The sequence below is a fragment of the Plecotus auritus genome, assembly GCF_963455305.1.
Source record: "Plecotus auritus genome assembly, chromosome: 2".
Taxonomy (NCBI): Eukaryota; Metazoa; Chordata; class Mammalia; order Chiroptera; family Vespertilionidae; genus Plecotus; species Plecotus auritus.
The window spans coordinates 9,207,213-9,232,068 of record NC_137771.1 but is presented as its reverse complement, the minus strand read 5'-3'; the positions used below and the strand labels follow the sequence as shown (position 1 = coordinate 9,232,068).

Sequence of the window (24,856 nt, the reverse complement as noted above, 5' to 3'; positions counted from 1 at the left end):
AGTGAGCTGGGTTTTGGGGTCAGACCCACTTAAATTTGGATCTTGGCTCCCTCACTTATTAGTGCTGTGACCTTGAGCAAGTCACGAATCTCTCTGAACCTTGAGTTTTCTCCTGGGAGAAAACAATAATCAACTCCTCACAAGGTTGCTCTGAAGGCTGGGGTGGGGGCGGGGGGGCGGTGGGGGCGGGGGGTAGATAATGAAAGAAAAATGCACAGCACGGGGTTGTCACTCCTCAAGGAGAGTTGGCTATTGACAGCTCTCTGCAGGTGAAATGCCAATGTGCTCATCTTTCTCTGCCTGGGTGGGAAACCCGCCCCCACCCCCCCCGCCCCATCGGTTCCTGCTCCATTGCCTGAGCCAGTGCCTCCTTCCCTGTCTCCTTACTCACATCAGAAAGGTGTGGTTGAGGCGGAGTTCCAGTCCCTTCTGGGTGAGGGGCACTAGAGGCCACAGACAGGCTCTGGGTTAAGTGCCCTACGTCCACCATCTTGTTTAGTCCTCTCAACAAATGGGGAAACCTAGGTACAGAGAGTAACTTGCTCAAGGTCACGTCCATTCGTAAGCTTCATTCAAACCCAGGTGGTCCGCCTCCAAACCCCTTCACCGAACAGGTCGAGTTTATAGAGAAATGTTCAGAAACCCCGGGGGGCCTAACTCAGCCACAGTGATAGCCTCAGCGATAGATTTTGCTTGGCTGGCTCCCTCGGTCCATTCAGGCCTCCTCAATGAAGCCCTCTGTCGAAGGCAGCTTCTAGGGTGGCTCCCGGGGATCCCCACTTTCTGCCAAACCCTTGTCTAACCCCCTCCTCTCAAGGGTGACTTGCTTCTAACCAATGGAACACAGCAAAAACAGTGGGAGGTTGCTTTTAACACTGGGTTACAGAAAGACGGTGACTTTTGTCCTGCTGTTCTTCTCTCTCCCCCTCACTTGCTTGGTTGTTGGAGGGAAGTCAGCCATCAGGGTGTGAGCTGCCCTATAGAGAGGCTCATGTGGCAAGAACTGAGGGAGCCCCCAGCCCAACAGCCACAGGGGAAACCGAGGCCCGAGGCCCAGCAGCCCAGGAAAAAAGTGAATCCTGCTAACAACCATGGGAGTGAGGTTGGGATTGGATCCTTCCCCAATCTAGCCTTAGGATGACATCACAGCCTCCCCAACATCTTTTTTTTTTTTTTTTTTAATATATATTTTATTGATTTTTTACAGAGACGAAGGGAGAGGGATAGAGAGTTAGAAACATCGATCAGCTGCCGCCTGCACACCCCCCAATGAGGATGTGCCCACAACCAAGGTACATGCCCTTGACTGGAATCAAACCTGGGACCCTTCAGTCCGCAGGCTGACGCTCTATCCACTGAGCCAAACTGGTTAGGGCACCACCAACATCTTGACCGTGGCCTGTGAGAGACTCTAAGCCAGAGGACCCAGTCAAGCTGCACCCAGGTTCCCAACACACACAGAAAGTGAGACAATAAATGTCTGTTATTTTAAGCTGCTTGATTTTGGGGTCATTTGTTGTGCAGCTGCAAATAACAAAACACCCTCCCTAGCCCTGTAGCCCCCATCACTCTATCCCCTTACCAGATGTTCAGTAATTACTTGTGAATGAATAAATAGAGAAAGGAATGCGGGACACCCTGAGGGACAGTGCTACAGCTCAGAAAAGCCAGAAGAGTGTGTGTGTGTGTGTGTGTGTGTGTGTGTGTGTGTGTGTGAGGGGGCTCAGGAGGGAGGTGGCTGGCTCGCCCCAATCCCAGCTGCCCCAGGGGTTACCATCATGCCCACGTAGCAGGGAGTGGGCGCTCTGGTCTCCCACCTCTTTAGGATGCTGGTCAGGGCCCGGGTCTGGGCTCTCGTGGTCTCTGTGGGATCAAGTCCGAGAGTCATGCCCCTGCTCCAGGCCATCCCTTTGGCATCTCCGCTGCCCTCTAGACTTAGGCCCTATTTCTCTGAGTCTGGAATGTAGATTTGCTAAATGCCTCTCTTAGAGTGATCTAATGTTTATACCCTTGTTGGACTTTTCACAAAAATAATTGAGTAGATAAGAAAAGAATCCCATTCCAGTCCATGTGGCCCAGGTTTTGTTTGGAAAATGGTCCCTGTGCCCATAAAAAGGAAAGGACCTCGAGTCCAATCCCTCCCAGCCCTTCCCCACTGGGTGCTAGGCTATATGGGGCCAGAAGGTCAGGGAACCTCCCAGAAAAAACATCAGAACAGTTGGAAGCTGGTGCCCAGTCTGGGTCCAGCAAGGGGCTGGCCCTGTGCCCACCGAACTGAGCCATTTCCTCCTAGACTGGGGCAAGTTTCCTGCCCAGAGGGAGCTGAGTGCCCTCCCAGGCCGAGGGGGGCTGGGTCCTATATTGGCGGTGGAGGGACCCATAGGTTTGTCCCCACCTCAGCTACTCTGGGGCCGAGAGGCCTCTCCTGGGGCAGGACAAAGCAAGGAGTCAGAGATGGGGCTCAAGCTGTGAGTTAGGTGGCCACTCCTGGAGGAGTCAGCTGGAACCCCCCCATCCAGCCTGGGCCAGCCTGCCCTGTGTCCTAGGGGTGCCCCAAGGTGGAGAGTGAAAAATCCTAGGCTGGACTCTCTGCTCCAGTGCAGCCTTTGGTTGACCATGGCGGCCTTTGCTGAGAAGTCAGACCGGTCGGAGCCTGGAATCCTCCAAGAACCCTCCCCAGCCTTCAATCCCAGCTGCCCCAGAGCTGCCTCGCAACCCCTTGGAAGCCCTGGCTGGCCGTCTCCTTTGCCCCATGAGGCCCCTGCTGGGAAAGAGCCCCAGCTCAGTCCCCAGGGGACCAAGCTGCCCCGTGGGGCTGGGAGTCTGGGCCAGGAGAACAGGACTGTTGATGGAGCCTCCGGCTACCCCGGACAAAAGGTGGCCAGAACCACATTCCAGAACCTGCCAGGAATGGACCTGCCATATTTTTCATGCCCACCTGTTAGTTTTTCTGGCTCCAATTCTTCAACAAGAAGAGGGTAGCAGGAAGCATGCAAAGCCCTTGAGCTCTGGGGGTGGGCCACTTTGCCACTAATTAGCTGTGTGCCCTTGAGGAAGTTATTTAACCTCTCTGAGCCTCAGTTTCTGAATCTGTAGAAAGGGGTAACAGTACCAACCCCTTGGGGCTGATCTCAGAATGAAATGAGGTTATTAAGAAAGCACACAACCCATGGTAGTTGCTCTAATAGGCTCAGAGGGGGACAGCAGCCTACCCAAGGGTACACAGCTGGCCAGCAGAGGAGTCGGTATTCAACCTTTCTTCTGTACATGCTGGAAAAGCAGGGGACACGAGGCCGAACAGAGCTGGGACGGGAAGCATCCTCATGGTCTTAGACAAGCCAGGTGCTGGTGGGGACCCAAGGGCACCGAGAGGCCTTTTCAGTACTGTGTCCCCTCCAGCTGTGCCTCAGCCCAGGATGGGACAGGACAGCACTGTCCACCCAAGATGCGAGTGGGTGCTAGTGCATGTGTCCATCCGCCGCCACCCACCACCTCCTCAGCCACCTCGATAGTCGACTCCTGACACACATCCCAGGAGCCCGCCCCGGCCAGGAAGCTGTGTGGTGGGAGAAGCCTTTCCCCGCTGCCCGCTCCTGATTCCAGCCACAGGGTGAGAAAAACATCTTTATTGTCTGAGGAGAGGAGGGGGGAGGTGGTGGGGGAAGCCCCTGGGGCAGTCTCAGGGCTGTGTGCCCACTGCCCACCCTGAGTAAAGGATTAACCCGGTGGCCCCCGGGGTGCCCCCTCCTAACCCCAAACCCTCCCCTCCCTCTCAGGGGGCTCCAGTTTGAGTTCCAGGTGGGGCCAACCCTGTCCCCCTGCCTCCAGGCACCGTGCTGTGTCAGGCCTCCAGGTGAGCCTGGGTGGGCCCGAGAGTCCTCTGTGGGGCAGGTCAGGAAGGGGCCGTCCCCTGGGTCTGGGCAGGTGCTGAGGGCTGGGGCTGGCTTGGAGCTGACACGGAAGGCCTCTGGGATGGAAACTCCTGAGGGAAGGTGGGGAGGAAAGGATGGGGGATACCCCACCAATGCCCCGTGCCCTGGGGGGACTTCAGGCCTCTGTTTATCCAAGGCCTTCCTCCTATTCAGGGCCTCTGGGGCACAGGTCATAGGTTAACACCAGGTGAGAGAGGGGATCCGAGCTCCTGCCCCCACCCCAGCTCACCCGAGGATATTTTTTTCATTGATGTTTAGAGAGAGTAGAAGGGAGCGGGGAGACAGAGAGAGAGAAACATCCATGTGAGAGAGACACATCGATTGGTTGCCTCCCGCACATGCCTCAGCCAGGACAGGGGGTCAAGCCTGCAACCGAGGTTCGTGCCCCTGACTGGAATCGGACCCAAGACCCTTCAGTCCACAGGCCGACACTCTAAGCACTGAGCAAACCAGCGAGGGCCCAGCTCCTCTTAAGCTTGGGCCTGTGGAGGCTCCAGGCTGTCTGGAGCAGGGTAGGGTGTCCCTGTGTAGGGGACGCAGGGGTGGGGTGCCCACCTGTATCTGGCAGAGGTCAAGCAGAGTGCGGACGCCCACCAGGCACCAGAGCTCGCCCAGCAGGGAGATGAGGACCCCCAGGAGGTCCAGCCAGCGGCCCACCGTCAGCAGCAGCACAAAGAGGCCGCCCATGCGCACCAGCACCGTCTGGACCTGGCTCTGCAGGCCAGGGTGCTGCCGCTGCTCCTCTGTGGGACACACCGCCTGTCAGCGCACCTGCCGCAACTGGCACCCCAACCAGGTGCAGCTGGATCAGGGCTGGACCTCCCTGCTCCCCCCTCCCAGTGCGAGTCTCCCCCTCCCTCCCCCTGCAGCCCCTCTCCCTTGCTGGCCCCACCCCCACTCTCAGAGCCCCCCAAGGCACCAGGCCCTCTGCCTCCCAGGCCTCTCTGCTCGCCTGTGTCTCCTGCTGGTGTGCCCCTCCTGCGCTCAGGACAGAGCACCCGACTCCTCTCCTGCACGTCTACGTCTCACCCCTTAGGAAGCCTGTCCACTCTGCCAAGCAGATTCCCACCCAAGTCGCCTCGCCACTCCACTGCCCACCCCGGTCCCGGCCACCTTCGTCTCTCCAAGCAGCCTCCTCACTGGGCTCCTGGCTTCTGTTCTTGACCCAACAATTCAAGTGTCTACTCAACAGCTCATGACCTTGCGAACGCATCAGTGAGAGAAGCCCTTCCTCTGCTTGCAACCCGCCAGCACTTCCCACCGCATTTGGAATAAGCTGCACACTCCTCATCTTGTCTGTGAGGCCCTGCTGGATGGATGGGACCGGTGCCCGCGCCCAACCTCATCTCATCCCTGACTCGCTCCCCTTTACTCAAACCCGCAGCTACCTGGGTTTCTTTGCTGTTCAGCGAGCACGCCAAGCTCACTCCCACCCCAGTGCCTTTGCACCTGCTGCTCTCGGCCCAACGGACCTTCCTTTTCCGGCCACCCTCACTCTGTCCAGCCCATCCCCACTCTGCAGCCAGGAGCCTCTTCCTAGAGCCCAGATCTGACCAGACCCCGCCCCCCCCCCCCCCCCCCGGCCCAAACCCTGCCCGGCCTGGCTCACGAGGACTCTCCATCAGGCCCCAGTGAACCTCATCGGCCTCAGCCCCTGTTGGGGTGACAGCTACACTCAGCTTCTTCCATTTGTTTGAGGCTGCCATGCTCTCTCACCTCTGAGCCTTGGCGCACAAGGTCATGTCCCCCTCACCTCTCTCAGGGGCTCCTGCCTACCCTTCAAGGTCCAATTCCAGCACCATCTCCTCAGGGCACGCTGCACCCCTCTCTGAGTTGCCCCACCACACACGGCACGTAGCCTCTGCCACAGGCTAGGCGCCCTGGGGTGGCAGGGGTGGGGGCTAGCTTGTCAGCCTCCGGGGATCTAGGACAGTGCTGGGCTGTCAGACAGCAGGATGTGGATGCCCAGCGATGCCCGGGCCCCCCTGCAGCCCTCACCTTGCATGTAGATGACCAGCAGGGTGTAGCAGATGGTGAGCGGCGTCCAGAAGCGCACAGCCTCCGAGGTGGTCAGGAAGTCCTGGTTGATGAGGGCCACGGCCGCCAGGTCGCCTACAGCAAAAGCCACGACCAGGGCGCGGCCCAGCAGGCAGGGCAGGTCACACGCCCCGGCCAGCAGACCCAGGCAGACCCCGCAGTAGTGCTGGCTGCTGTGCAGCTCATAGAGGCGGCAGGCGTGGCGGAGGAGGCGCTGGGCCAGCCCGCTCAGCAGTGCAGCCAGCCCGAGGCCCAGCAGCAGGTTCAGCGTGCGGTGAGGGGCGCCCTCCTGCAGGAAGCTCAGGCCGCAGGTCAGCCCACAGCCCAGCGAGTACTGGCCCAGCAAGTACAGCTGCAGCCTCTCGGCGCTCCCGGAGCCCTGGGGGGGAGGGGGCAGGAGAGGGGCCGCGACGGTGGGTCCCCTCACCACCGGGACACCGAGGGCTGGCAGGGTACAAATGCTTCAGTCTAGAGGAGGCTGGGCCCCAAAGGAACCCCTGGGATCATTCCCCAAGAGGGAACACTGCCTCGTGGGATCATCTCTTCCGGCCTAATTTCCATCCTGGTTGTCACTTGGGACCCATGTGCTTGCTGAAGCACGGTGGTGGCTCGGAGCCTTGGAGACCTGGGTTTAAAGCCTGACTCCCCTTCCTGTGGGTTACCCTCTCTGAGCCTTAGTTTGCCCCCCTGTGACATGGGGCTGCCACAGACCGTCCCCCTGTGGTTGGGAGGATCATGGGATGAGGCACTCAAACGATCTAGCATGCGGGCCAGCAGTGCGCACCCACCACCTCCCTGGGCCTCACCTTGCCCAGGGACAGCAGCGTGGAGACAGCCCTGAGGGAGAACTCCAGCACCACCAGGGAGGCCACCCGGGGCCCCACGAGGGTCAGGATCAGGGCCAGCCCGGGCAGGTGCGCGGTCTCCAGCAAGGCCCACCGGGCCTGCAGCCGCTCCTTTTCCAGCCGCCATTCCGGGTTGCTGTGGGGGCGGAGGGGGTGTAGGCAGAGTGGCTGAACCACCAGCCTGGGCCCTGGAGGGGGGCCCAGGTCCCTGGCCACACTCCCTGGCCGGAAGGGTGGTCTCTTGCCCCCAGTCCTCCCTCAGAGACCAGAGTCACAGCTGGGGGTCCAGGGGCCTGAAAGGGGCTGGGAGTGGGCCGGGCAGGTGGGCACTCACTTGGCACAGCCCACGAAGAAGTAAACCTTCAGGAGGCTGTTCAGGACGGAGACTCCGCAGGCCCCGATGAGGCCTGAGGGGAGGGAGGGAGAGTGGGCGTGCTTGTAGGGTTAGAGGAGGGGCAGCCTAGGGCTGGGAGACCTAGGGGTGGGGTGCCCGGAGCAGGCCCTGGAGCGGGCGGGAGGAGGCGCTCACCTTTCAGGACAGAATCGAGGAGGAGGCTGGAGCCCCACTCGAGGGAGGAGAGGCCAGGGAGCCAGGAGGGGAGGGCCGGCAGGGAGAACATGGCAGCCAGATCCAGCCCAGCCTCGGGCCAGGTCTGCTCCGGAGGGGCTGACGTCACAGGGCAAAGGTGCCGGTGGAGGCGAGGGAGGTGGGAGGGGTCAAAGGCCCAGGGCTGGAGGGCAGGGAGTGGAGCGGGAGTGCGAAGGGGCATCTCTGGGGTTGGTCTCTGTCCCTGCTCAAGTCTGGTGCCCGCTTTTCTCACTCTCCCTTAGGGCTTGCCACACAGTGGCTTCCTGAAGCCCAGGCCTCTCTGTCCTGTCATCTGTTGTCCCCAGCCTTCGGTCTGGGCTCTGTCCTCTCAGCCCAGAATCTGGAAGGGGGCATCTACCGTATTCCCCTACATTCCTGAGGTCAGGCTCTACTCTCAGCCCAAGTCTGGAGGGGGGCATATATCCCCCCACAAGGCCTGAGGTTGGGATCCAGCTCTGGGCCCCACCCCCTCAGCCACTGGCAGCCGCCTTGACTATCCTCTCTGTGTCCACTAGGTGGCAGGCTTCCCGGGGGGCCAGACGGGGTGGGGCTGGACTGCCCAAGGCTTTTGGATCCTCCTTTCCCAGACTGAAGTAGCCAGGGGTTGGGGAGACTGAGGTAGAGAGCCAAATGGGGGGGGGGGGGTTCGGGTTCAGGGGTCGGGGAGACAGAGGCTGCTGCAGAGGAGACTCAATGAAGTAAAGAAAATAGAAAACTTTATTGGAGTGTTGGTAGGCGGGCCCCGGGGAGCAGCTTTTCCAAGACTCGAGTGTTGGCAGGGAAGGCAGTTCAGGCTGCTGGGCCTGAGCCAGGCCTCCCCTTCAGGGGCCTGGTGTCCACCTCTGAAGCACAGAGGTCAGCGCGGCCTTATGGACACCCACGCGGGGAGTGTGGCTGCAGCTTGGGAGAAGCGCCAGAGGAGGATGCCTGGCTCTGCTACTCCACTTGGGCCAGTCACTCCCCCAGCCTGGCCTCAGTCTCCCCATCGAAACACAGGCATCCTGAGGGCTCCTTTCCAGGGTCGCCATGAGGATCTGTGCAAATGCCCGCAATGCTGGGCACTGGGAGGGCCTCAGTAGAGCCATAGTTGATGTGACAGGCTGAATTGTGTCCCCCCCTGCACCCCAATTCATTATAATGAAGTCCTACGCCGCCCTCCCCCAGGACCTCAGAGTGTGGCTGTAGTTGGAGAAGGGTCTTTACAGAGGTGATTCAGTTAACATGCAGTCACTAGGGTGGCCCTAGTCCCATATGACTGGTCCTATGAGATTGGGCACAGCCACACACAGAAGGACACACACAGAAGTCAGCCATCTCAAGCCAAGGAGTGGGGCCTGAGAAGAAACCAACCCTGCCGACCCCTGGATCTTAGACTTCTAGCTTCCAGAACTGGGAGAAATCACTGTTGGTGGTTATAGCCGCCCGGTCTGAGGCACTTTGTTCCGGCGGCCCTGGCCGACTGCCACGGGAGATGACACGCCTCCGGGGCAGCCAGGGTCTCCTCCTGTGTGCAGTGATCCCTTGGGGACACTCCGCCCCACGTCCTGGTCCTTGCCAAGGGGGCACAGTTCTGGGCTGGGCAGGGCTGCTCCAGTCCTGGCTCTGCCATCTCAACGCTGTGTGGCTTTGATCAAAGCTCTCCACCCTTCTGAGCCTCGGCTTGCTCCTTGGTGAGAGCTTTGTCACCTCCCACTGTTGTTTCAGGCTGAAGCAGCTGATGCAGGTGCGTGACCCAGCTCCTGGTTGCGCTCGCTCGGGGCAGTCATGATAATGGTGAGTACGGCCCTGGGACAAGGCCCCCCAAGCAGAGAAGGAAGGGAAGAGGACTTTCTGGAGAGCAGAGGTGGTGATTCGCAGCAGGCTGGTGGGTCCCGGGGCTGGGTTGACCAGCTGTCCACTCTCCCCAGACCTGGGGCAGAGCCTGGGCCTGTCACTGATGAGAGATGGCCATTCCCAGCTGGAGCGGGGTGACGGGCTGTCAGGATGTGGGGTGAGGGATGCCCTAGGTGCCCTGGCCCCGCCCTAACGGGCCAGTTTCCGGAGCTCATCCCAGAAGAGCATGCTGAGGATGGTGTGGGGGCCCAGGCGCAGGTAGGCGGGGCCCAGACCCTTGTAGAGCGCCAGGGGTCCCTCCTGCCGCCAGATCTTCACCAGGCAGTCAGCCAGGCCCCGGTACAGCCGGCCCTGGGGACAGACACAGGGTGGGTGTCACTACAGGGGCCGTGGGGCCCTGGCTGGCACACCAGAGTATGTCTGTGTGGAAGGGCTTCTGTGGCACCTCAGAAAAGGCCCCCCCCCCCTGCAAGCTAGGGAAATTACACAATGAAGGACCTTTAGGTGGCAACATTTTAAAAGGAGTTTCTTCCTTCAGGCAGCCCCAGCCCCAGCCAGGGGCTCAGTTTGGCTAGTGGCACACAGGTGGGTTTCGTCCCTAACTCAGCCTGTGGAGGGCACCTGTGTGTTGGGCACAGCTGTGCCAGCGTACACGATGGCGGGCACCTGTCCAGGCCGTGGGGTCGGGCCTGGATTCCAATGCAGGGTCCTCCACGTGCCAGCTGGGTGACCTCAGGCAAGTCACTTGATATCGCTGAGCCTCAGTTTCCTCATCAGGAAAATGAAGGTGGGTGTGAGGATGGAATAAAATCCAGATGTGAGACTGCGTAGCACATGCCTGGGTCACAGGTGCTCCGCACACAAGCTGAATGAATGCGTTTGCATGTATGTCACATGTCTGTGTGTCTCGGCTGTGTGTGTGTGTGTGTGTGTGTGTGTGTGTCCTCGCCACCTGGTCCCCTGCTCACCCTGCCAGCTCCATCCACGGGCTGATTGTACAGCCGAGTGCTGACCACATCGAAGGGGGTCATGACTGCCACCACCGCTACACTGCTGATCATGCCTCCGGCCAGGGCCACCAGCCAGCTGTCCTCCGGGAGCCACTGTGGGGATAGCACAGGTGCTGACACCTGCCGCTGCTCCCACCAGCCTCCCTCCGCCTGGGGGAAGGGAGAAGACAGGGCCCCTCCAGCCATTCCCCACCCACATCTCCCCCACAAGGTCCCTCACACCTTCAGGGCTCACTGCTGGCCCCCCATTTCTGCTGGGCCCAGGGGTCCTACGGGGCCCTGTCTGTCACCACTCGCTGGGATTCCCTGTGAGAGTCCAGCTGGAGATGTTGAGGTGTGACTTGGGCCCAGGCAGAGAGAGAGAAAGGAGGCAGGTGGCTCCTCACTCCTGTGTGTCTGTGTCCCTGGCCCCTCACCTGTCGCTCCTGCACCCAGGCCTTGGCAGAGGCGAAGGTGGCCAGCTGGGCAGCTGAGCCAACCATGACTCGGGGCACAGCCCCGCCCACACCCCGCCACAGACCTGCCAGGCCCTGCTGCCGCCAGATGGTCTCCACGGCGCCCAGGACGCTCTGTGGGGAGAGGGCACAGGGTCACTGGGCAGCCCCTGCCCGCCCAGGAGCCCACCCAGCCCAGGGAGCTCTGGGGAGTGACAGTCCCACCTGGTGGTGGTGCTGGTGCCCCACGGCCATCTCGGCCACCGTCTGGGCCTGCAGCTGCGTTTTGACCTGTGAGAGGAGAGGTGATGGAGGGCTCAGGGCCCAGTCTTGGGAGCCTGGCTGAGCTGTGTGGGTGGAGGGCACCCTTTCCTGGTCGCCCAGGGCAGAGTGCAGGCCCGGCAGCGATGTTCCAGGGAGCAGTCCCACCGGGTACCTGGACCTCCAGGAGCCCACACCTGCAGCTTAGGGGGCATGTGAAACGGTTGGGGGGTCTCCAGAGTTGGCCTGGGTCTGCACCACCTCCTGTGTCTGCTTACCTTTGAAAAGCTGTTCTGAGGGCGGGGGGAGATGACCGTGGTACCACATCCAGCCTAGTGCCGGCCCTGGCTCCAGGAAGCTTCATTCTTTTTTTAAGTCTTTTTTATAGAGAGAGTACTTATTCATTTTTTATTTTTAAATGTTTTTTATTGATTTTTAGAGAGAGAGAAAGGGAGAGGGATAGAGAGATAGAAACATGGATGAGAGAGAATCATCATCGATCAGCTGCTTCCTTCCCGCCCCTGACTGGGGATGGAGCCCACAACCTGGGCACGTGCCCTGTCCAGGAATAGAATAGGTGACCTCTTAGATCATGGCTGATGCTCAACCACTGAGCTATACCAGACGGGTATGGAAGCTTTATTCTTTTTTATTTTTTAATATGTTTTTATTGACTTAAAAATTTATTTATTTATTTTTTACAGAAAGGAAGGGAGAGGGATAGAGAGCTAGAAACATCGATGAGAGAGAAACATCGATCAGCTGCCTCCTGCACACTCCCCACTGGGGATGTGCCCGCAACCAAGGTACATGCCCTTGACTGGAATAGAACCTGGGACCCTTGAGTCCGCAGGCCGACGCTCTATCCACTGAGCCAAACCGGTTAGGGCAGGGCTTTTATTGACTTTTTTAAGAGAGAGAGAAGGAGGGAGAGGGATAGAGAGATGAGAAACATTGAAAGGCTGCCTTCCGCATGTCCCCCACTGGGGGTCAAGCCTGCAACCTGGGCATGTGCCCTGACTGGGAATCGAACCAAGGACCTCTTGGTTCATGGATGGATGCTTGACCACTAAACCATACTGACCGGGCTAGAAGCTTTATTCTTAACTTTACAAGCCACGTAAGTGCACAACTCCTGCTTACCTCCAGCACACCTGCTACCCTCCGCCCCTGCCCTGGCTCAGGACCTGCGGGTGGGGACTCCAGGGGACAGAGGATGGGGTAAGGTCCTGGGGCAGATTTCAGTCCTGGGAAGGGATGTTCCAGGGAGCAGCCCCACCCAGCCTGCCCCACCCATGGAGGCCAGCCTGGGAAGCTTCAGAGCCCTGGCGGGAGTTGGGTCACGGGATGATGGAGGATGGAGGCACTCACCAGGTAAGCAGGGCTCCCCACGAAGGCTCCCAGTGCCCCAGCCACCGCACCTGCGACCACGGTGCCACCTGGCTGCTGGGTGAGGCCAGCCTGGCAGGCCAGGCTGTAGCAATAGAAGCGGACGCTGTTCATGAGGCCCTGGTAGAGCAGGCTGGCGGCCAGCCCCTTCTGCAGGCCACTCAGCCCATCTGCTCTGGCCACGGCGGCTATGGAGGCCACAAAGCCCCGGTAGGGCTGAGGGTAGGTGCCCGGGGCCTGCAGCTCCCCCTGCAGCTGCAGCCGAGTCTTCACCACCTCCAGGGGGTTGGTGAAGACGCAGGCCAGGCAACAGGCCGAGGCGCCCAGCACCAGGTCCACAGCCGGGGCCACCGCTCCCGAGTCTTCTGTGCCAGCAGCCGGCTGTGCCCGGGTCAGGGGCATGGCACAGACCCTGGGATGGTGGCGCTTAGGCTGCCTGTACCCCTGGAGGGTCACAGGGCTAGGGATCGAGGGGCCCTGGGGCCATGTCTGGAGGGCAGGGACCGGTGGGACAGGCCTGCAGCTGCCAGGCGGTTGCTGATCTATCTCGGGAGTCCACTTGCTACGCTCAGCGCCTGGGCTGTGGGTGCCTGGGACACACCCCTGCTGGGTTCTGACCAATCCCAGCTGCCTTTGTTCTCCACACCTCCTGGCTTGGGGCGGACCTAAACACTGGGATCTGGGGCAAAGGTCACCTGGATCAGAAAGAGATTGGGGGCGGGGAGAAGGTGCCAATCAGCTGAGACTCCTTCTCCTGCCCCTTGTCCTCCAGCCCTCCCTGTGGTCCCTGGGGCAAAGGGCTGGTGCTGCTGCCCCACCTTTGGCTTAGCCAGTCCTGCTGCAGCAGAGCCCTGGGCACGGGGAACTGCCCCGGGGACTCCTGGCCACAGTCTGCCTGGGCAACTCAGCAACAGCCCCACTCCTACCCCTGCCGCTGTGTGAGGTCCCCTTTCCGGGCCTCAGCCTTCCAGTCTGGCTCCTGCAGTCTGCGGTCCCACTGTCAGTGAGAGCCGAGGAGGGGACTGGCCGGACTCCCAGCTGTGCTAGAACGTGACCTGGGCAAATCACTTCCCCGCTGAGCTTCAGCTCTCCATTTGTAAAAGGGGGGCACCCATGCCCACGGCAGGGCTTCTCTGGAGGATCAGCGATGTGTGAAAAGCACCCAGCAAAGGTGGTCCACACTGCCCCTGCCGGGGTCCCTGGGTGGGTAGGAGACCTCAAGGAGTGACCAGTGGCTTTGGCCGCTTACCTGGTAGGGACTTGTCCCTCAGCCCACCCTCCTCCCAGTGGAGCCCCTCCTGGGTTGTGGCTTCTGGAGGAGCCCCTGCAGGAAATGGCTCTTTGTGCCTGGTGAGAAGGGACCCCCCACCCCCCCACCCCCGGCCCTGCTGCCAGGTGCCAGGCTGCTCAACTTGACCTCTGCCCTCAGAGCAGTTCTCTCCTGCCAGGGCCACCCTGCATCACCCTAGGCGCTGGTGTCAGTGTCAAAACCGGAGGCAGAGCCGCCCTGCCTGGAACCCTGCCTCGGTGGCTGCCACCCCACCCCCTCCCGAGCCTACCCCTTTCCTCCCGGTGTGTGTGAGGCCCTGCAGGTGGCAGTGGTGAATGGCTCCCCAGCCTGGTAGGCTTGGCATCCTCTAGCCAGCCCCTGGGGCAGCAGCTCGACAAGAGGCCTCGGGAACAGTGTGAACTCTCCCGGGTTTACCCGGAGTGGCTGGCATCTACCCCCGTGGCTGGGAGGCCAGGGGGCGGGCAGGCGTGCCTTTCTGGTTGTGGAGACCTGCCTGGGACTGGGGCCACCCCACCCCTGGCCCCTGCAGGAAACGGGAGCGAGGGCAAAGGTCAGGCCGTGAAACTCCCAGGCCTGGGCTCCTCCAGACTCCAGTGCCCCAGGGCCCCAGGGGGTCTGGTTCCCACTGCTGGCACCGATGTCTGATGGAACACTGTGGAATGAAGAACGAAGGGTCGAGGGGCCTGGGAAGAGGGATTGGAGGTCCCCCACCTCCATCCTGGTCAAAAAGGGCCAGTGACAAGTCTTGGCAATATAACATATCTATTTTATTTTAAAAAACAAAACCCGGACCCGACTCCTTCCCCAAGAGGGCCCTTGACAAGCTCTCGGGAAGGGCCTGGCTCTAGCCAAGCAGAACAGTCAGGAGGCTCCAACGTGGATGCCAGGCTGGTGGGCTCTGCCCCTCTCCACGCCCGCCTCCCTCCCCTCTGCTCCCGGTGCAAGGACACAGCCCGATTCCTGGGTCCACGGCACTGCCAGGTTCAGGGAGAGGCAAGGGCAGGGGCCCACGGACATGCAGGGCCTCCTGGCAGCCAGGGAGGGCCAGTCCGCCCGGCCCCGCCCTGGAAGGCAGGTAGCAGTGCGCGTGGGACGGGTTAGTGAGGAGATGACATGCACTAAGAACTCCGTGTTCCGCTTCCCTGCACGGCCAGGAATATGTTCAAAAATGAACAGGATGGCCAGACACTCGGGCCCCCAGGGCGCCTGAGCCTCTGCCCGGGCCGAGAGGAAGAGGGGATCCTCCCCTCCCCTCCCCATCCTTCTGCTCCCTCAGGGTCGACATTATTCCCATCGCCATCCTAAAGAGACGGCGTGGGCGGAGGCGTGGCCCTGGGAGGAGGCTATGCAACTACAGAGCCCATAGGGCTCAGACCTCTGCCCCTCGCATTTCCAGTGCCCACCTGCTGGGCAGGGTGCCCAGGGTGTTGCGCACCCACTCTGGATCACAGGGAGGGACAGACCCTGTCTCAGGCCCCGCCCGCTGGTTCTGCCGCCCAGGGTGGAAGTGGGCTGTGGAACGGGTGGAGGCCTGGCCCTGAGCAGCGCGCCGCCGCCATGGTGACCGTGTGTGTGCCCCGTGCACCTCCCTGAACTTGCCCCCCAGGACACCGGCCAGCTCCGCCTCAGCACCAGGGGTCCCGGGAGGCTCTGCCGCGGCAGAGGCTGTCGCTGCGCTGCCATGCGCTGTGGATGAGGCTCAGGGCGTCCTCGAACTTCTTGTTGGAGGCTTCCTGGATGGCCTTGTGGGGGAGGTCCACCTGTGCCGGGCGGCAGGGAGCATGAGGGCCACGGAGCCCCCACACCAGGGTAGCCTCGTCCGCCCAGCTAAATTGTGCCCTTCAGGAGGGGCTGAAGCTGAGACCAGGTAACGCCCCGAGCCTCCACCGGGGGAGGCCCGGCTCTGGGGTGGGCGCCCACCTGGCAGGCCCTGTGCTCTAGCTGGCTGCGCACCTGAGTGTCCTCTTACCTTACCTGGAACAGCTCAGCCTCAGCCCCACCGTCAGCACTCAATTTGTGCTGTTTTATTGGAACCAAGAAGGCCAGGGAGGGCGCTAAGTGCCAGACTCCCTGGGAGGCAGGGTAGCCTTTGGTCCTAATGTTCGTGTCTGTCCAGGCCCCCAACCCCTGCCTCGGTCTGTGCCACACAGGGCTCCTCTCCGTGGGGAACGGTTCGCTCCACAGGGCCCCGGGCAGCTGGGTACCTGGTAGATGGTTCTCCACCCAGAGTTCAGTGCAGACAGGAATCGGTCCAGTTCAGATGTGCAGCTCAGGTAGATGACCCAGGGTGGGAGGGGCTGCTGGCCGTCCCGGGAGAACTCCTGGGGAGAGCGGGGCCCCGGTCAGCAGACACAGGGCTCCTTCTGCAGGGCCTGCCTCCAGCACCCCACACCGGACTCACCAAGACACAGTACTCCCTGCCCGGTTCCGTGGAGACGGCGCTGATGTCGGCCAGCGCGGCTGTCCCCAGAGAGCGGAAGAAGCTGGTCTGGCAATCCTCGTGGCATGTGAAAAGGCGGTCATCGGTGATCACCAGGCAGCAGGGGATGCAGGGGCTGGGAGGTACCCCCTGGGGGATGACCTGAAGGGCGTTGACAGAGGGGCAGGAAGCAAGCTGGAGCTCCTGCAGCTGGTCTCCCCATCCAGGGGTCCAGCCAGCCCTAGCCCCGCCTCCAGAAGTCAGGCAGGCTCCGCCCACTCAGGGCTATAGGTGGGGATGGGGTGACCATGAGAGTACCAGGGTCTGCTCCTGGGCTGTCCCTGGAGGAACCTGTCTTGGTCCCCACAGGTTGCTCCATGACTGGTGTGGGTTTAGGGAAGGGACACAGAGCGGGGTCGGGAGGCCAGGTGAATGGTGGAGGCAGGGGCAGCTCACCCCTTTGGACACGGCCTGGCAGAGGTGTTGCATCCAGTCGGCCATCTCAGCCTCGCTCTCGGCGCTCAGCTCCAGGCAGGGCCGGTCGGCAAGGATGACCTGGAAGGCGTGGGGCCGATCCGTGGTGTTGGACCTCCGACAGCCACCGCACTGCTCCCCCCTGGGCCAGAGGAGGAGGGGTGAAACAGGAGCGAGGAGGCAGGGGTGGCTCGGGGTGGGAGCCCCTGGGTGTGGCTCAAGCCTGTGGGTACAGGGCCTGCCCAGTCTTAGGGCGGAGGACACCGGAAGAAGTCCAGACCCCTCTGGCTTTCAGGAGAGGCTTAAAGCTGCTGGGCAGCCCCACTCCATCCTGTGGACACCTTTTATGTCCAGAATCACCAAGATCCTTCTAGAACCTAAACATGGCCACGTGAGGGGTGAGAATCAGCTCTTAGCTCCGGCCTTCAGAATCAGTGCAGATTCTCATGTTCCCTGTTAGGCCTGACGCTTCCTCCAAGTATGTGTGCATCCATCGTCCCCATCAGGGCAGGCGCTTCCCAGGGAACGGAGTGCCCCCTATCAGGCTGGGGGGCTGCCCCTATCAGACCAGACCCTTTCCAGGCAAGAAGCTCTTGCTTCCCCGAGAGGAGCTTTCCCTCCTCCCCTCCCTGGGTCCCAGCCGTTCTCAGAGCTCCGCAGGACCCAGGGCACAGGGTCAGGGCTGCTGGATGCAGCGGGGTGAGGGGCAGGCGAAGCTGACAAGAGGGAGAGCCAGGAGCTGTCTCAGGGAGAAGAGGAGCGCGGGCCCCAAGCTCAGCCAGAGCCTTGACCTTCAGGCTGCGATGCCAGACCCCACCTCCCCAGCCCCGTCGCCAGGACACTCACCCCATGTTCACCGAGAGCAGGGGGATGACATCGGTGCGGTCGGGGTACTGGTAGAGGATCCCGTTGCTGCAGGGACACACAGGGCAGGGCTGAGGCCTGTCCCAGCCCGGGACCAGGTGGAGCCCAGATTCCAGGGACTCCCACAGGGTGGAGCCCTGAACCCCAGAGGCCAAGCGGAAGGGGGGGGGCCCTGTCTTCTGTGGCGGGGAGGGTGAAGAAAGGACTGCAGAGGGACAGCAACCTGGGAGCTCGGTGCAGCCCTGCCCAGGTCTTTGCCTGCAGCATTCCAGGCGGGCTTCTTTGGGGTGGCCGGGGTGGGAGCCCTGGGTGGCCCCCAAGGAGGCTGGCTTTACAGAGAAGCCCTACTGTCCTGGGTATGTCTCCTCCTAAGCCCTGTGGGGAGTTTCCCCCTCGGTTCCCTTCAGTGACTTGCTGCAAAGAGCTCACAACCTGTCAACCCACAACCTCAGGGCGAGCCTGCCCAGAGCTGCGGGCTCCCACCTGAGCACCACGAAGCACGTCTTCCAGAGCTCCTTGCCCAGGTAGGAGGTGCCCGCCTTGTAGTGCAGCATGCCTTCTTTGGTGATGGCGCCCTCGGGGGGTGAGCAGTGGCAGGGGACAGGGCCCAGGGACTCGTCAGTGGGGTCCTCCCAGTGCACGAGCCCATAGAAGCGCACGGTCACAGCGGCTGCCTGGGGCGGGGGCGGTAGACAGAGCGGTGAGGTCCCGGCCAGCACCTGGGGGCCCACTGAGAGCAAGGACATGCCCCAGGCCCAGGCCCTCAGCCCCTGCCCCCGCCTCCCCAGCTTCTTACCTCACACTTAGATTCCTGAGCCACGAACTTGGCCAGCGCCAGCTTCTCCATGGTGGCATCGGTCAGGATGCTGGGGTACGGGGGTTCCCGACAGCCTTTGATCATGGCCGACTTCAAAGAAGCCAAGAAGAACCTGCACAGGGAGTGGGGTTTGCCGTCAGAGGCACGTGCCCCCCCCGCCCCCGCCGGGCTCACAGACACTTGGGGGAGGGACCTGGCTGGAACCAGAGCTCAGGGCAGCGGGCGGGGCAGTGACGGGACAGCAGGCCAGTCACCTAGTGGCGACTTAGAAAAGGCCTACCCATTCCCAATGGCCAAGGGGCCTCGGGTTCTGACAGCGAGGGAGACTGGCAAGGGGCTGCAGCAGGACTCGAACACCAGTGCCACCCGGTTACACGCAGGCTCCGTGTGGAAGTCTGGGGGCACGCCGCGGCCCAGCAGTGGCTATGCTTTCTTCCTGCTGAAACTCATGCCACCCTTCCTCTCTGTAGTCGCCTGGGTTGACCACGAATCAACCAGTCGCCATGTCTGTCTATTTCCTTGCCTCTCTGACCAGACTGCAGGGTCCAGAGGGAATATACCTCTGTCCCCACTTCTTCCTATGCCACTTCCCACCCTCCATCCGAGGGCAGGAGTCCAGGGCACGGCCACCCCAGTGGCCGAGGCCGATCCTCCAGCTCAGCGGAAGGCAGGGTGTCACTCACTCAGCCAGCGCCGCGTCGGCCGTGTCCAGCAGAAACTGCTTCCTGCGGTTGGTGCACACCAGCCTCACCGCCTGCTGGTCCAGGCCCACCTGCCAGAGACCACACCTCCCATGCACACGGGCCTGGCTGCTGCCAGAAGAGGCAGCCACAGCCAGACTGAGGGCCAGCCTGGGGGGCGGGGAGGAAGCGCACCCTGGGGTCGCCACGAGGTAAAGCTCCAGAGGCCTGGGACCCTGGCCCGAGCTAGGGAGGGATGGATGGAGAGGCACCCTCAAGCTTGGCTCCTATCCCCAGCACCATGGACAGAAGCTGCTCTGAGAGAGGAGCTGGCGCCCAACCCCGGGGCGTGCTCTGCTCTGCGTATGGCTGGGCCTTCAGCAAACAGCAGCTGCGGACCCTGAACTCACCGACACGTAGTCAAGCTCATTGTACGAAACGGCCTCTTCCACCAGGTATGGCTTCTCTGTGGCCCCTGAGAGAGGAATGCCAATGCTTATTACCCACAGTGGCCTCTCTTCCCTCCTCCTGCCCATCTTCTAAGACCTGGCCCTTCTCTCCAGGAGACCCGCCTGGGCCCCGGGATCTGAAATGATGGAGAATAACATGGGTGTGGATGAAGAGGAGGCCCAGGCTCATGTCTTGGGGCTGCTGGGCCTGCTGGCAACACCTTCCGTGGAGTGTATTTTCATCACCACACACCAGGCAGCTGAGGGACACGGCGGGGGGGGGGGGAGGCTTGGGGAAGGGGGGCGGCAGGCACCTTTCCGGAGCAGGTAGACATAACAGTCTGTAAGCAGCACGTACAGCAGCTGCAGGGTGCCCTCCATGTGCCCTGTGCTCATCCGGATCATCTGCGGGTGAAGCAGAAACTGCTCAGGCACGGTGGCTCCTGCCCGCCAGCCCCGGGCAGCACGCTTCCCCTTCTGACTGCTCGGTGGCCCACCCCACCCTGCCCGGGCTGTGCTGGGACTTACTTTGAAGAGCTGCTCTTCGTTTTCTCGAAACACATGGATCATCAGCAGGAGTAAGTGATTGTTGTCTACTCTGTGAGAGGGACAAGTGTGGGGAGGGCGCGGTGTCAGGCTGGGGCAGGGGCAGGGGCAGGAGAGGTGAAACAGGCCCAGAGAGGAGATACATGTACAGAGAGGTGGTACAGGCACCCAGAGGGCATACAGGCACCCAGAGGGCATACAGGCACCCAGAGGACATACAGGCACCCAGAGGGCATACAGGCACCCAGAGGGCGTACAGGCACCCGGAGGACATACAGGTACCCAGAGGGCATATAGACACCCAGAGATGGTGCCCCCAGAGGACATACAGGCACCCAGAGGGCATAAAGGCACCCAGAGGGCGTACAGGCACCCAGAGGGCATAAAGGCACCCAGAGGGCGTACAGGCACCCAGAGGGCATCCAGAGGGCATAGAGGCACCCAGAGGGCATACAGGTACCCAGAGGGCACACAGGTACCCAGAGGACATACAGGCACCCAGAGGGCGTACAGGTACCCAGAGGGCGTACAGGCACCCAGAGGGCGTACAGGTACCCAGAGGGCATATAGACACCCAGAGACGGTGCCCTCAGAGGCGTGTAGCTGTAGTGGCTCTGCCCCACCCAGGAGCCAAATGAAGGAGCGGAGGACCACACCCCTCCTACCTCCCAGCCGGGGTTGGGTCTTCCAGGAGTTATTAGTTGATTGGGAGACAGACCCCGGGCCCCTGCTTCAAGGACTGGGAGAGTCTCTCCCCAGCGCACACTGCCTTGCTCACCTGAACTCCGCCGAGTGGGACATCTCAGAAGGGCTCCCCTGCCCCTCCTCCACCCCAGAGTCCTCCGCGCTGCTCAGACATGGGCTGGGCTGGTCTCGCTTGAGCTGGCAAAGAGCCTCCTGGGTCCCAGACTCTGGCTCAGGCCCAGGCCCCTCCCTGACGGGGGGTACCTGGGTCTCTGGTGCCCGGGTCTCTGGTTCCTGAGACTCCCCCAGGGTGGCCCCTAGGGGCGGAGGCGCCTGTCCCTCTCCTCCTCCTCCTCCCTCTTCTTCTTGGCCAGCAGCCGCAGGGCCACCAGGAACATGCAGCGGTTGGCTAGGCCCTGCAGGGTCATGGTGGCCGCCACCTGATGTAACAGCGCTTGGACTCTCGACGGTAAAGCGGTAGAAGTCCATTGGGGCCGGAAGCCCCTCACTAAAGTCACAAAATGGCGGTCTCTCCGGGGTGTCCCCCGGAGAGCCGGTCCGAAAGGGCTGGTCTGGAGGCTCGACGTGGGAGCACCAGGTGCGAGGGTCCAGCTGCCCGTTGAGCTGGTCGATGACTTTACTCAGGGGCTGCCCCACACGCTCCATAGAGGTGTCCTTCATTTCAGGGATGAGCAGGCCCATCTGGCTGGGCTCCGAGCGCTCGCTGCTCTCAGCTGCGCTGCTGGGGCCCTCTCCCTTCTCCTGGGGGGCAGCCAAGGTGGTGTCTGGTGAGCCCCGCCCAAGGCCTGGGCTGCTGACCCGGCTGTCGCCATCCCCCCTCCTGGCACCAGTGTGCTGGGCAGAGGCTGGGCGAAGTGGACTGGCTTCCTCGTCTGATCTGGTCTTCTTCTTCTTGCCAGTTTTCTTCTTCTTGGTGACCCTGGGAGAGAGGCGAGGGGAGAAATTAGCATCTGAGCACCAGGCACTGAGGGACGTTGATGGGTGGGGCCAAAAGAGGTGATCCTGGGTGTGTGACCTCTGAGGGCATGGCCAGAGCTTCAGTGGTCCCGGGCAGTGCTGGGTGCAGGGTCCTGGCTGGGGGCAGCAGCGGCTCGGCCCCTGAGGTCTCCCCCATGGCTGGCAGAGGCAGGGGCCAGCCCGAGGAGGCACAGATGGCAGCAGCCAGAGGCCCCTGAGCAGGTCCTGCAGGGCAGCTAGCTGTGCTCTAGGGAACAACAGGCCATGGTTGGTCAGGCCGATGGTCCCGCTACTGAGCCCTTCCCTTAGGATGTGGGCAGTGGGCCCTGCGCTGACCTCACTTCCCATCACGGACAATTCAACCAGAAATGTACTCTAAGTCTTTGGGCTCAAACTCCTGGCACCCACTCTTTGGTCCCACGTTGGCTGCAGTGGGCCTGGCTAGGGGACCCCAGGTCTGAGCGGCTCAAGCTGCTCTGGACTCGAACCAGCCAGTGCCTCTGGTCTTCCGGGCCTGCTATTCCTCTTGCTGAAAGCACCACCAAGGAAAGAGAGGGTACTTCGTCTCTAAGAAGATGCCCAACTGTCTCTCTGGACTAAAGAGTGATGCTCACCCCCTCCCCGCTGACCTGATGACTTCGAGCTCCGAGCCGGCGTCCAGCAGCTCCGGGGGGTGCGGCTCCTGCCCCTGAGAGGAGGTGTGCACAGGGGTGGTGTCGGAGGAAGAGACGGCCTCTGCCTGCTCTTCATTGAAGGGGTTGTGGCGCTGGGTGGGACTCTTGGTGGAAGCTTTGCTGCTGGTCAGGTCGGAGGCAGTGGAGCGGGGGCCACTGACAGTGTCTGTGAGGTCCCCATCTGCGAGGAGGAAGAACAGGAAACAGGACACAGCCCGTCAGACACCCTCTGGGGCCCCCAAAGCATGCCTTTCCTCATGTGGAAGGCGGGCGAGTTCCTCCCAGGGAAATCTGATTGGGGTGGCCCTGTTCCAAGCGTAGAAGCCCAGACCCAACAGGACATGGGATCTGTGCTTTAAGAGCAACTTAGAGGAACCACCACCATCACCACCAGCAGGAGCCCTTGAGAGCCACGGCAACGTGGCCAAATTGGAGGGAAGAGCTCCAAGCTGAAGCCCTCGAGGATGGTGACCCTGGTGCCCGCAGAGGAACGGGCTGCACGCCTCTCAGTTTAATCCTTCATCAGAGGTTAGAGGGGTGCCTGGCAGCCTCTTTAGCACCACAAGGCACTGGCAGAGCTGAGATAGCCAAAGTCCTCTGAGGATCCCCCACAGAGGCAGATAAGAAGGAACAAAAGAGAGAACAGAGATCAGAGAAAATGCGGGGTGCAGAGTGAAGGGCAAAGGCTGAGGGGTGAGGGGCAGGGGGAAGGGCAGAGGGAAGGAGCCAGAGCCCAGGAGAGGAGATGTGGAGGGGACAAGAAAGGTGTGTCGAGTGGTTGCCCCCACAGATGCCTCGTGGGCCCTTCAGTGGCTGCTTCTCTCCCTGACGACCCACATGCTCCAGGGGCAGGACCAGGGGCTCCTGTAAGGGGGGTGCTGAGAACTCGATTTCACTCAAGCCTCAGCTTGCATATGGGTCCATTGTCACCCAGCCTCCGCCCCCGGGAGAAGACGGGAGGGGAGGCTGCTGCCCCTCCAGAGCGGACCTGGTCTACCCCACCCACCCATCCACCCCGGGTCACCAGAACAGGACATGGCGAGGAAAAGCACACGGGACATTCATCTGGTGGCAGATGGGAGCTGCCCAAGCAGAGACCGAGGCCTGGCTGGTGGAGGTTAATGGCAGGCGACACGGGCCGTTCACGCTCCATTAGCCACCTTGTACACATCTTCCTGGCCATTATCTGCCCCGGAGACGGGCAAGCATGCTGCCCACCCTCAGCCTCACCCGAAGGGCCAGGCTGCCGTCAGCTTCCTAGTGGATCTCGGAGACCGCTGGCCGCTGCCTGCTGACACAGCACGCCACCCATATTTTCCGAAAAGTACATTGTCTTTTAATATAAGGGCAAAGGAGGCAGCTAAAAGCAATTGCCAGCCGTGCCAGAAAAAACACCAGCAATAGCCTGGCAGGTGTGGCTCACTGGTTGAGCACCGATCCATGAACCAGGAGGTCACGGTTGGATTCACGGTCAGGGCACATGCCTGGGTTGCGGGCTCGATCCCCAATAGGGGGCGTGAAGGAGGCAGCCGATCAATGATTCTCTCTCATCATGGATGTTTCTCTCCCCATCCATGAAATCAATAAAAATATATTTAAAAACCCCCAAACCACCAGCAATAGATGAGACTTTCTCCTGACGTCCTGGGACCACAGTGCCCTAGTTCTCAATGCAGAAAACCTTGCCCTTCGGTTTCAAAGAAGGTTCCTGCAAAGCCCCGCGTCTTGTTCCAGGCCCTGGAGATCTGCAGCTGCTCCTGGGAAAAGCCCAAGAGGTGAGCAAGCAGACCACCGGACGCGGTGGGTGTCAAGGCTGAGGTACCGACCAATCCTGTAAATGAGCCACGGACCATGGGACAGCGCCCAACCCCCACCCAGGGCCCACAGGGCTCTGCAGGGCTGCAGAGGGCGGGCAGGCCCCGCTGGTCAAGCATTGCAACAGGCAACAAGTAGCGGGTCAGGAGGGTTAGCTGTTAGAACCAGAGGGGAACGTCGATGCCCAGCACGCCTGCTGCAAGAAGAGAGGCTGAGAGGACAGGTGCTGTCAGGATGGAATTCTGGACTTCACGCTACTCTTACTGTGAGTGGGACTCTGATGCTACGCTCTTGGCAGATGATGTAATGTATTTTTCCCAGTGCCACCTTATTTCCCTCGAACTTCAGCGATTTCATCCGCACGTTACTGGGGAAAAGATCGTCTGTCATCCATTACTCCGAGATCACGGCTCTACTAACGAGGGGCCAGCTCCGGAGCAGTGGGAGAGCGCCTGCCCCTCCCCCTCAGAGGCTGCCCCACCCCACCCTGGACGGAAGTGACCCACAGGGCAAGAGGGTCTTTAATACGGGGTCTGGTTATGGCCTCAGATTTAAAGAGGACGCATTAACGTCAGGAACATGCCCTGCGCTCTGAGCAATCAGGGGAATGTAAAGAATAGCTTCATAAATTTTCACAAGCCCAGAAGTGGGCCTCCACCTGCCTCCCGGCTGCAGGAAAATGCTGAGTGTTACTGCCACCTAGTGGACACGGTGGGAGGGTGGGCTGAGTGAGTATTTAAATCTGCCTTGAAATTTAAGAGAATCTCTCCATAGGAAGTTTCATCTGTATGTGGGCAATTTCCCTCAATCTCCTTCAAAAATGTCCGAGAGGAAG

The 24,856-nt window shown here is 61.3% G+C and overlaps 3 protein-coding genes across 6 annotated transcripts in view; all 3 read right to left on the bottom strand.

Annotated features, from left to right (window-relative positions):
* Window positions 1–3,612: 3,612 nt before the first annotated feature.
* TMEM82 (transmembrane protein 82) lies at window positions 3,613–7,496 on the bottom strand. Its single transcript, XM_080655140.1, has 6 exons — window positions 7,344–7,496; window positions 7,149–7,221; window positions 6,776–6,950; window positions 5,931–6,348; window positions 4,488–4,675; window positions 3,613–3,982 (listed from the first exon to the last, which is right to left on the bottom strand). Exons 1-6 carry the CDS (start codon window positions 7,432–7,434, stop codon window positions 3,893–3,895), a joined length of 1,035 nt encoding a protein of 344 aa, XP_080511266.1. The 5' UTR covers window positions 7,435–7,496; the 3' UTR covers window positions 3,613–3,892.
* A 601-nt stretch (window positions 7,497–8,097) lies between these two features.
* On the bottom strand, window positions 8,098–12,894 carry SLC25A34 (solute carrier family 25 member 34). The gene is made up of 5 exons (XM_080657965.1): window positions 12,313–12,894; window positions 10,906–10,971; window positions 10,663–10,815; window positions 10,205–10,339; window positions 8,098–9,587 (listed from the first exon to the last, which is right to left on the bottom strand). The coding sequence occupies exons 1-5, from the start codon at window positions 12,730–12,732 to the stop codon at window positions 9,426–9,428; spliced, it is 936 nt and encodes a 311-aa protein (XP_080514091.1). The 5' UTR covers window positions 12,733–12,894; the 3' UTR covers window positions 8,098–9,425.
* Window positions 12,895–14,367: 1,473 nt separating this feature from the next.
* The window catches only part of PLEKHM2 (pleckstrin homology and RUN domain containing M2), a 37,369-nt gene continuing 26,880 nt past the window's right edge, over window positions 14,368–24,856 (bottom strand). For 2 of the 4 annotated variants that reach the window (XM_080657740.1, XM_080657742.1), the window contains 13 exons: window positions 22,147–22,387; window positions 20,649–21,494; window positions 19,853–19,922; window positions 19,639–19,729; window positions 19,286–19,350; window positions 18,879–18,967; window positions 18,175–18,307; window positions 17,862–18,052; window positions 17,361–17,426; window positions 16,497–16,656; window positions 16,023–16,202; window positions 15,826–15,942; window positions 14,368–15,381 (listed from right to left, as the gene is read on the bottom strand). In XM_080657740.1, the coding sequence (XP_080513866.1) occupies window positions 15,247–15,381; window positions 15,826–15,942; window positions 16,023–16,202; window positions 16,497–16,656; window positions 17,361–17,426; window positions 17,862–18,052; window positions 18,175–18,307; window positions 18,879–18,967; window positions 19,286–19,350; window positions 19,639–19,729; window positions 19,853–19,922; window positions 20,649–21,494; window positions 22,147–22,387 (2,384 nt within the window). In that variant the 3' untranslated portion in view covers window positions 14,368–15,246. The remainder of the gene's footprint in view (window positions 15,382–15,825; window positions 15,943–16,022; window positions 16,203–16,496; window positions 16,657–17,360; window positions 17,427–17,861; window positions 18,053–18,174; window positions 18,308–18,878; window positions 18,968–19,285; window positions 19,351–19,638; window positions 19,730–19,852; window positions 19,923–20,648; window positions 21,495–22,146; window positions 22,388–24,856) is intronic. The other 2 variants (XM_080657741.1, XM_080657743.1) reach the window with 1 other exon arrangement.

Coding starts and splice junctions, on each gene's coding strand:
- TMEM82 (XM_080655140.1), bottom strand. CDS start 7,434: ATGTTCTCCCTGCCGGCCCTCCCCTCCTGGCTCCCTGGCCTCTCCTCC. Junction 6,349..6,775: donor CGCTGCTGTCCCTGGGCAAG/GTGAGGCCCAGG, acceptor CCTCCCCCCCAG/GGCTCCGGGAGCGCCGAGAG. Junction 3,983..4,487: donor TTGACCTCTGCCAGATACAG/GTGGGCACCCCA, acceptor ACCTTCCCTCAG/GAGTTTCCATCCCAGAGGCC.
- SLC25A34 (XM_080657965.1), bottom strand. CDS start 12,732: ATGCCCCTGACCCGGGCACAGCCGGCTGCTGGCACAGAAGACTCGGGA. Junction 10,972..12,312: donor TGGGGAGCCCTGCTTACCTG/GTGAGTGCCTCC, acceptor CTCCTCTCACAG/GTCAAAACGCAGCTGCAGGC. Junction 10,816..10,905: donor GGCACCAGCACCACCACCAG/GTGGGACTGTCA, acceptor CTCTCCCCACAG/AGCGTCCTGGGCGCCGTGGA.